At 41.5% G+C, this 10,889-nt stretch overlaps 1 protein-coding gene across 1 annotated transcript in view; it reads right to left on the minus strand.

Moving 5' to 3' along the window:
• ACE2 (angiotensin I converting enzyme 2) overlaps positions 1–10,224 on the minus strand; it is a 41,126-nt gene extending 30,902 nt beyond the window's left edge. Inside the window, exons 1-3 of the mRNA XM_030304979.1 lie at positions 9,967–10,224; positions 8,794–9,082; positions 2,504–2,662 (exon numbers count right to left, since the gene is read on the minus strand). Coding sequence (XP_030160839.1) covers positions 2,504–2,662; positions 8,794–8,979 — 345 coding nt within the window. The 5' untranslated portion in view covers positions 8,980–9,082; positions 9,967–10,224. The remainder of the gene's footprint in view (positions 1–2,503; positions 2,663–8,793; positions 9,083–9,966) is intronic.
• Between the last annotated feature and the right edge of the window lie 665 nt (positions 10,225–10,889).

The raw sequence follows: 10,889 nt of genomic DNA on the forward strand, positions 1-10,889 counted from the left end.
GGGAAGAAGAGAGGGAGAAAAGGAGGGAGAGAGGGAGGAAGAAAAGCAGGAAGGAAAGGAAAGGAAAGGAAAGGAAAGGAAAGGAAAGGAAAGGAAAGGAAAGATAGGAGAGGAAAGAAGGAACTGGTTCTCCCCTACATTTGATTTAAGAAGCACCACATGAAAGGCTCTGTTTCTCTTCTCCTATTTCCCCCTTCCATTATTCTTTCACTCTGACACAAAAGTCATTATCCTAAAACATGAAATAGATCCCATGATTAAAACTTCAATAAGATCCCATAGTCCAAAGGCATCAATCCAAATTCCCTACCATGGCACAAAACTCCTCATGGTCTCTTTGTGTACCTGCTTTTTCAATCTCCCCTCCTCCCTCTCCATTGTATTCATGCATTCTTGAGTCTCCTCTCTTCCCAAACAGTTCAATCTTTTACATGCATTTCTGTGTTTTTCAGTTTGGGCTGCACATTAGAACTACTCGGAATCTTATAAAATACAGTGTCCACGTTCCACCCAGGATAGATCAGGCTGTCTAGACTCTCAAAGACCAATGGGCCAAGTTTCACATGGTGTCTTTGAGAAAAAGATGGGAAGCACGGAATGGAGAAGATAAAGTGGATTAATAGCTACTTGGATAATTGGATCCAAAGAATGTGGAATAATAAATATCAACTTGTAGGAAGATATGTGCCACATGGTTTTATCTTTGTCCTTATCGTGAATTTTTTCTTTTTATAGATGTAGATTACAACACAGAATTCCAGAGGACAAGCAACTGAGAAAGAAGACTTTGATGTTAAATAGCCAAATATTTTAGATAAAAATATTTCAGTAGGTTAGATCAGGGGTCTGTAAACTATGATCTGCAGACCAAATGCTGTCTGCTGCCTGTTTTTGTAAAGTTTTAGCAGAACACAGCCACACTCATTTGCTTATGTATTAGCTATGGCTGATTTTCTGACACAACAGCAGAGTTGACTCATTGTGACAGAGACTAGATGGCCCACAAAACCTAAAATATTTACTATCTTTCCTTTTACAGAATAAAGTGTGCTGACTCCTAGGCTAGAGAGATGGGATGAGAGATGTTATTTTAATAGGGTGAATACAGGCTTTCTTGAATTTGAGCAAACTACCTACTTAAGAATAGAATTTTGAAAGCTATCATTTTAGAGCAACATTGGTGGAAGAGACTTGGAAACTTCCTGGACAGTGATGTTGATATGAGCCAACATGGGATTTTGTTGTCAAAAAACAAACAAACCAAACAAACAAAAACCTAATACAGTCCTAGACTGTCTTCATAGATGTAGGGCGAAGGGTGTAGAATGTCCTATTCCTGATCACCTTCATGCATCAGAACCAACGCAGAGTGCCATGTCTAGTTCAAGGTTACCGACAAAATGAAGACAGCAATTAGGACTGGTTAGGAAACTTGAAACTATCGTAGAGAGGAAAACTGACGGAGTGAAAGATGATATCCTAGGTTCAAAAAACAAAAAGGACTTGGGGCGCCTGGGTAGCTCCGTCAGCTAAGTGTCCAACTCTTGGTTTCAGCTCAGGTCATCATCTCGCAGTTAGTAAGTTCTGGCCCCATGTCAGGCTCCCCCCTGACAACGTAGAGCCTGCTTGGGATTCTCTCTCTCCTCTCTCTTTTTGCCCCTCCTATGCTCGTGCTCTCTCTCGCTCTCTCTCAAAATAAATAAATAAACTTTAAAAATAGGGGTCAACCAGTTTAAAAAAATAGCTGCCTTCATTTATTTAAAAACCTTTGTAGGAAAGAGCAATTTGGATCCAGAAGGCAGAACAAAATGGTGGTAAAGCACTTAATGCTCAATGGAGGGAGTATCTCTATCAATTAGAGGGGCCCACAGATGGAATGGATGTCTTGGAAAGAGATGGCTCACCCACCCCTAAAGCAGTTTGAGCTGAGGTTCTTAGCCACTCGTTAAAGACGTAGAGAAGAGTCAAGAATGAAAAGGGGGAAAGAATTGGACCACATACAGGACTTCTCAAGCTTGGCACTATTAATGTTGTGGACCAAATAATTCTTTGTCATTGGGGCCTGTCTCGTGCATTGTGGAATGTTTAGCAGCATCCCTGCCCCTTCCCCACTTATGACAACCAAAAATGTTTCCAGACATCATCAAATGTCACTGGGGGGCACCCCTAGTTGAGAATGAATGACATAGACTAAGTATATTCTTCAGGCCACCTGGTCCTCAGGAAGGTGACTTCGGTATAGGGTGCCCATATACAACACAGGGCCCAGACCACACCAGTTTGACTTTGTGTCCTAACATAATTATTACCAGTGTCTTCTTTCACTTGCAAAAGGATTCCAGTTTGGATGACAAATTATGTGGTCACCCTACCTAGGCACAGAGCTCTTTCTAATGTCAGCATTACTATCTCTGCAGATAAAGGAAGCAGCCATGGGGATATTAACGTTTAATGTTTCCCCAATATTTCAACTCTTGAGGTCAGCGCTAGAATGTTCACATACTCGTTGGCTCTTGTCTGCTGAGAGCACTGATGACCCACTCTGCTGAAGGGCCTGCAATTGACGTTTGATGGTGGTATTGTGAATTTCTGCTAGCGGGTAAGTTTTGGCAAGCTTGGACTGTTCTTCATAAAAGGCAGACCATTTGGCCCCGGCCTCATTCTGAAATGACAAGAAAATAAAGTTGAAGTCAGAATGGCACTGCTTGAACAGATAAAACAGGAGATACCGTCCAAAAAAACATCTGGTGGAACATCTAATATTTCCTGAGTAGTTTTAGTTCTCTACTTTGCTGAAGGTCAAAGCTTAGGTTATGAGTTACCAGGCCATTCTTGGTCACTCTCTCTTTCTGGCCCAGTGCCTAGTTTTCCCCAGGGTCCTGTCCCCAGCACTGGAAGTGCATTCTCACAGATAATTCACATCGTGGGGCCCTGGAATTTATGGCCTTAGCACTGTGACGTGGGTGAGCTGATCAAGGATTCGAGGATGAATGCTCTAAAGGGAGAGTCCAGTAAAGCTCAGAACAAACTTAATGGGAATACAGCCCCTCATGACACTGGGAACCGCAAGAAATGAGAATCAGTTTGCAGTAAGCCCCACAGTGCCATGACTTACCAGAGATTCTGATCTTAAATTATGTTCCCCCAAGAAGGTAGCCCAGAATATGGCCCTTTGGTAGCCGTGGCGATTTTCTAACAGTCAAAGAAACCAATGAGCAGGTGATGATGCCAGGACTCACTTGGCCCCCATCTTGAACATCAGTATAGGCAAGTGAACTTCTCCAGACTCTTCTAGCACAGTCTTTTCTCAATGTACAAATTCATTTCCATCTATCACAGACTGAAATAAGCAATTACTTTGTACATTGTACTTCTCTAGACCGTATAAAAGAGGTAGCCTATGAGACAAGTAAGAACTCCATTCTTGGAGTCAGACACCTGTGACTAGCTGTGCAACTTTAGGCAAATTACTTACCTTCTCTGAGCCAGTCACCTTATCTGTAAAATGTGAGTAATAATAGGACTTACCTCAAAGGGTTGTTGTAATGATGAGAAGAATTGACAAATAACAAAAAGTTTATCACAGTATCTGGTACATCCTAAACATTCAAAAAAGTTAGCTATTTTATAATTTATAGAAAAAAATTCTTTGCCCTTAAGTTGCTTACAGTGTTATCAGACAGATAAGGTATGCAGCGTGAATGTTTCATTAATGAAATATAAGAGCATATGATAAAGTATAAGCTTTGAGTGGGCCAAGCAGTTTCTGCTATAGGAAAAGAAAGACTCATGCAGGCAACTAGATTTGGCCAAGCTCTCATGGAGAAGACCTTAAAGTAGGTAGGAGTTGGATGGATGTAGAGTACTTTGCAGAATAATTCACCTCATTTGATCTTCTTAATCTCATGAGATAGAAAATCATTGTGTTTCCGTTATTCATATGTGCATAAAGGGGCTGAGAGATATAAATAGTGGATATAGCAATCAACTGACAGCATCTGGGTCCTGGATCCTGTGTAGAGAAACGCTAAGATGGCTCCCATGATCCCTCTGTCTGGGTGGTACACACTTGAGTGATCGCCTCCACCTTGAGTGTGAGCAGAACCCATGATTCACATCTAACCAGCAGCATATACCAAAGTTGACAGGATGTACATATTTATGTTATATAAGATTATAATTTTTATCTTGCTAAAACTCTGTCTCCCTTGCTGACTCTGATGCAGCGAGATGCCATGTTGTGAGCCACCCTGTGGAAAGGGCCACACGTCGAGGAATGGAGGATGGCCTCTGGGTGATATCATGCAAGAAACTAAGGTCCTCAGTCCAGCAGCACACAAGGATCTGAATGCTTACCACTAACCACATTAGCTTCGAAGTGGATTCATCCCCAGTCAGGCCTCAGATGAGACCATAGTGCTAGCCAGGACCTCGATTACAACTTCATAAGGCTCAGAAATGGAAGATGCAGCTAGAAAATGCCTGGGTTGTGACCCACAGAAGCTGTGGGATAATAAATGCGTAGTGTTTTAAATTGCTAAGCTTATGGTAATTTTTTTAAAATTTTTTTTTCAACGTTTTTATTTTTGGGACAGAGAGAGACAGAGCATGAACGGGGGAGGGGCAGAGAGAGAGAGGGAGACACAGAATCGGAAACAGGCTCCAGGCTCCGAGCCATCAGCCCAGAGCCTGACGCGGGGCTCGAACTCACGGACCTCGAGATTGTGACCTGGCTGAAGTCGGCCGCTTAACCGACTGCGCCACCCAGGCGCCCCAAAGCTTATGGTAATTTTTAACGCAATAGATAATTAGTAACAATCCCAACGCGGGACTTCAGGCATGATTGCGTTTTCCAGGCAAGGAATTTTACTTTTATTCTTTGAATACTAGGGAATCACTCAGGGGCTCCAAGCAGGCTTGTGACGTGATGGAAATGGTGTGTGGACATGACAAAAATGGCTCAGACAAGAAAGAGATGAGCAGAATAGTGGCAGTAAAAACGGGAAATGATTTCTCTCTTTATTGAGTACACACAACCCCTCAGGAACCACTTCCCAATTAATCTTCACAAACAATCCTTTGAGGTAGTTGTGATTATCTCTACTTCACAAATGAGGAAACTGAGGCACAGAGCTGGGAAGTAGCTTTTCCTAGGACACGCAGCTGGTAATTAAAAGAAGCAGAGTGTTAACCCAGATGTTTACCTCCAAAGCTAACTCTCTTAACCAGTGACCATTGATTGCATTCAACACATTCTAGTCTTGTCTGTAACACGCATGAGTGGGAAGGAGTGGACTATGGAAAGAAGAGTTTGGTCTCTGCTACAGACTCATCTACGCAACCCACCAGTTACCTCGAAACCTCTACCCTTCTTCACCCAATCCAGGATGATTTACTGTCAAGCAAAATTTCTGGTAAAACTTTGATACCAAATTATAGGAATAATATTATTCTCAATTTCTTCTGGAAACAACTCACGATCCCCAAAAGGGCTCAGTCTCAGAAGATTTTTTAAATTATACTGATATAGGAACTTTGAAGATATCTGTTCTATTTATCACTACCATACTGTAAGTGTCATACTTTAAATCGCAAGACAAAAAAATGCATGATGTTGCCTTGAATTTTGCCCACTAAGGACATACTGTTCCTTCCCAAGCTAGTCTTTTTTCCAGAGCTCTAGGGACCTAAACTAGCTTTTTGTTAATTTCTTGGCTCAATATTCCTGTACCATGCTAGTAGTGGAAATCCCATTTCCACACCTATTAAATAACCCACAGGTGAAACCTGAGTCTGATCAAGTCTCTAGATCAGGACTCTGCCCACCATCTGTTTTTGTAAATAAAGTTTTATTGGAACATAGTCACGCTCATTTATGTGTCATCTATGGCTGCTTTTGCACTACAATGGCAGAGTTGAACAGAGGCCATGGGGCCCACAAAGCCTGAAATATTTACTATCTGTCCTTTTTCAGAAAAAGTGTTCTAACCTCTGCCCTAGATCTAGACATTTACAGGAAATATAGGGGACAAAAGAGCATGTTAAGCAACATTTACGGGGCATGATCGGCAAATCCAGAATAGTGGGAATTTCTATAGAACCAGAAATTTAATTCTTCAGCAAATAAATTGTTAAAAAAGTGAGGGAGGAATTCTGTAGACTAAAAGAGAACTAAAGAACATCCTTCAAAATGATTGGAAGGAGAGGACCCGGTTAGATCTTGATTCACACAAAAGAGCTGAAATTTTTTAAAAAAATGAGACAGTAGGGTGCATTTGAATACTGATAGATATTTGACAAAACTGAGGAGTTCTCATCAAGTGGTTGGTAGTGTTATTGAGGTTCTTTTAAAAATTCTTACTTTGAGAGCTACAAGGTGAAATATTTATGCATCCAACCAGATCATGTTTTGGATTTCTTTCAAAATAATCCAATAAATGAGGGGTTGGGTAGAAAAATAAAACAAGATTGGCCAAAGTGTTAATAATTTGTAAAATCAGGTGATGGGTACGAGGAGATTCAATAGACCAGTCTCTCTTCTTTTATACATGTTTGAACATTTTTATGATGAAAAGTAAAGAAAAACCATACCATGGAATACTATTTGGCAACAGAAAGGAAGGAAGGAACGCTACGTGCCACAACATGCGAAGTGAAAGCAGCCAGACACGAGAGACCACATTTCCTACAAGTCCATTGATATGAAATGTTCAAAGGAGGCAAATCTTTAGAGACAGAAAGTAGATTAGTGGTTGCCTGGGGCTGGGGGCTGGGAGGAAGGGCGATCACTAGCGGACATGTGGTTTCTTGCTGGAGAGACGAAAATGTTCTGCAGTTAGATGCTGGCGAAAGTTGTATAGTTCTGTAAATATACTAAAAAGCATCGAATCGTATACTTTCAATTGGTGGATTTTATGGTGCATAAATTGTATTTCAATAAAGCTGTCGTTAAAAGCTCTCTAGAGTAAAAGGAAAGGACAAAACCCATACCTTATTCCCTAGGTCCTATCACTAAGTCTGAAACACCCACAAAACTGCTCTAAACCGAAGGAGTTAGCCAAAATTTATTCACTGCTCTTTTAGCCAGTTGCCCGGCACACGCGCAGAAGCAGAAGCCATTCCTCACCACCAGACTGCCCTCCCTGCATGTAGCTGGTGGCCACCTGCTTCCTCTCTGCATTTTAGTATTTTCACTTTCCTTTAAAAGATCCATGCTTTCTGCGGTTTGGCCACACTTGGTGATTTATGCCCTCTCCTCTCTGGCCTTTGCTCTAATCAACAGCTGCAATTCAAAAGTAATAACACTCAGTGATCCAGACATGATTTCGACAAACATCGCTACATCTCATTCTGGAACATGGCTTCTCAGCAAAGGGCACTCAGCAGGACTGTTACATGTCTCTTCGGCAAGTACAACTCCCGCACTCGTAGCAACGATATCGTGTCGTTCTCCCAAGCTCACGGGCATCGAGCCCTATTCTGGTGGTTTGGGGTATGAACTAAGGCTTCACAACGACCCTACAAGGCAGATATGAGTGGGACGTTCTTTTTCACAGGTGAGATAATGACGGCGCAGAGAGGTTAATTCAGCAGCTTAAGCTCACCCAGCTGGAAAGTGGTGGAGCCAGGATCTGAACCTCGCCAGTCCGGATCCGGAGCTCTTAGGCACGATGCTGGTAAGTAACACCTTCACCAGCACCTACGGGCCCATTCAGCGGAGCATGAAAACAAACGAACAGTACACAATAGTCACCTCCAACAGAGATCAAATAAAAAGTGAGGCCAGAGCAACAATAAAGAGATGAAGAGAGGTAAGACCAAAATATGAGCCAAGAAACAGATGATCTCCTATGACCACATCAGGCTGTCAAAATCTCCAGGATTTCTTTGAGCTTTAGAAAAATGGAAAAGCTTCTCTTTGGGAATTTCAAATGAGGCAGTAGGTCTCGGGTTTCATCTGTCCCATGAATGGCAGTAATTTAAACATGCGACCTACTAACCATTTGAAAAAAAAAATAAGCTTCTGAACTACATTTCTGAAGGAATGTATCGCTATACAAGTGTCAGAAAATCTTTTTTTTTTTAAGTGTCACAAAATCTTTTCTCAAATAATGTCGCTCGACTTCTAGGAAAGACGTGTAAGGATACTGCTTCAGGACCTGTGAGAGAAGAAATTCCTGAGTCCTTGCACTTGTCAAAGCATCTTGCTTTCCCAGAGCATTCTGAGATTTGTCAGAATTGGTTTAGTTATGGTTTTTCTGGGAGGGCTCTGGATGGATTCTGTGACCTTTGGAAGTCCCTCAGAGCTCCACGACAATGAAGGAAGGAATTCCCAATTCCAGCCTCTGGACCCATGGTTAGTTTAATTACTAGCTAGCTTTTTCACTAAGCCTCCACTTGCATTTTGCAGTTAATCTATCATTTTAGAGAGTCTTTAGATACTCCTGTTGACACTGTAGGCTTGGGAAAATTATTAACTCAATAACTTATGGCATTTCCATGAAATGCTTTGAAACCCTGATTATGATGAGAATTATGGTAGCAGCTTCATAAAGCATGTTCACTGGTTTCCAAGAATCTGGACTGAGACCAGTGAATTATTTTGTAACCATTTTCAAATGAGCCCCAAGGTCATTTAAGTTTAGGCATCTGGGACTCCAGAATCCAAAAGATCGAGGCAAACATCCAACTTCACAACTCAGAGCATTTCTTTGATTTCCCTTTTCAGTTGCATGGGCAGTAATCTAATCTTTAAGAAGCAGCAAACACCCCTATGTAACCATGAGAACTCACCATTTTTTGGACATTCTCGTCTGTGATATTGGTGTTATAATTCCAGGAAGCAAGTGAACTTTGATAAGACAGCTCTTCGGCTTCATGGTTAAACTTCTCCAAAAATGTCTTGGCCAGTTCTTCAGTGGTGGATTGAGCAGCAGCTAAAGCAGCAAAGCTGAGAAGGAGCCAGAAAGAGCCTGACATCTTTCCCTAAGCACCAAGATCCCATCCACTGAACAACTTTCCCTAGAGTAAAACCTCTTCATGAGTTTTTCTTGCTCATCAGCCTTTGAACTTGGGTTGGGCACTGAGCAGGGAAGATGAAAAAAAAAAAAAAGAAAAGAAGAAGAAGAAGAAGAAAAAGAAGAAGAAGAAGAAACAGTAAACAGTCTGCTGAACCAATATAAAGTTCATCCTGGAGAGGACAGATATGTAAACAGATTTTAGAATGATTTTTTAAAGTAAATCAAATAAACAAATGTTATTCATTAATCCTAGAGAATCATATCCCTCCTAGTATTTTATGGCCAGATCAGAACTTGCACATTTGGTTAATATGTTCCTAAAAAGCTGTTAAAGATACACTGAAGGTGTTATAATTTTACAGGGACCAAAGAAGGCTAGAATTAGGGATCACGGGGGGTAATGTTGGTACTTATATGTTTTCCAGACAATTCCATTAAAAGTCAGTTATCTCTCCTTTCTTTTCATGTCAAGCTCTATTCACAGAAAGTCTCTACTAGGGTAACATTTTCCCTTCCTAAATAAACTACTTTGCCCTTGTCTTTTTGGAATTCTTTTTTTTTCCTGATTTTAATTTTAATTTCCATGGCCATTTTTAAAAGTACGAGACTAGGGGCATCTGGGTGGCTCAGTTGGTTGAGCACCCAACTTTGGCTCAGGTCATGATCTCCCAACTCGTGAGTTCGAGCCCCGCATCGGGCTCGCTGCTGTCAGCACAGAGCCGGCTTTGGATCTGCTGTCTCCCTCTCTCTCTGCCCCTTCCTCGCTCACACGCACTCTCTCTCAAAGATAAATAACCCTTTAAAAAATAAAAATAAAAGTAGAAGACTACCCTCCACTCCGCAGGTTAACATTCCTGATCCGGCTCACTTTCTATCTCTCAGATGACCATGTTAACCACCTATTGTATGGCTGACTTCACTGTATGCCTCCTCCCCTTTCACTTACCTGTTCTAAAGTCAGTCAAGGACCCAGGGAAATAAAAATGACTCTGCATGGTATGAAATTCAAAGAGTGTCCATGTCCGTGGTCATCCAAAACCATGGGATCATGGCAACAGAGAATCCAGAGGGACTCCAGTGGTTATCCTGTAGAATCTCCAGAGCTGGATCAATGTCCTCATTCCCAGAGAGCGGGTATGTCAGAGATAAAGAGAGGAGCCACTGTAAATGGCAGGGCTCCTGGGCCAGCTCGACTGTGATTATGAAACCTTCACGCAGGGAAAATATTTCTTCACCCAGAAAAACAAGTCTTCCAGGTCCAGGTGACCTGGCAGTAACCAAGCCTTTAAAAAAAGTTTTCACTACTTTCCCTTATTCCAAAGTTGTACGTATTATTATAGGACAGGGAAAAATAATTATAAGTAACTGCTCAAAGTGCTTTGCATTATAATAGTTCGTTGAAGTGTTACAACAAATCTAGAGGTGAATAATTTTTATTGATGTTGCACAGATTATGAAACTGAGGCTCAGAGAACTTAAATAAATTACCACACCCCATTCAGCCAGGAATGCCATTTGATTCTAGAGTACAGACCCCTTTCCACTTTCCGTGAAGATGACAGATTTCGTTTTGCCACATCAAAAAGAGGTGGATTCAAGGCGCCTGGGTGGCTCAGTCAGTTAAGTGTCTGAATCTTGATTTCGGCTCAGGTCACGATCTGAAGAATTTATGAGATCAAGCCCCATGCGGGCTTGCCCCCAGGCAGAGCCTGCTTGAGATTCTCTCTCTCTCTCTCTCTCTCTCTGTCCTTCCCCACTCTCTCTCTTTCAAAATTAATAAAGAAACATTAAAAAAAAAGAGGTAGATTCTTCCTATCCTTAATGTAAATCAAAACACGTGATCCTTCTAAGAAATAAGTTAGTTGACAA

This window comes from Lynx canadensis, chromosome X (genome assembly GCF_007474595.2).
Source record: "Lynx canadensis isolate LIC74 chromosome X, mLynCan4.pri.v2, whole genome shotgun sequence".
NCBI lineage: Eukaryota > Metazoa > Chordata > Mammalia > Carnivora > Felidae > Lynx > Lynx canadensis.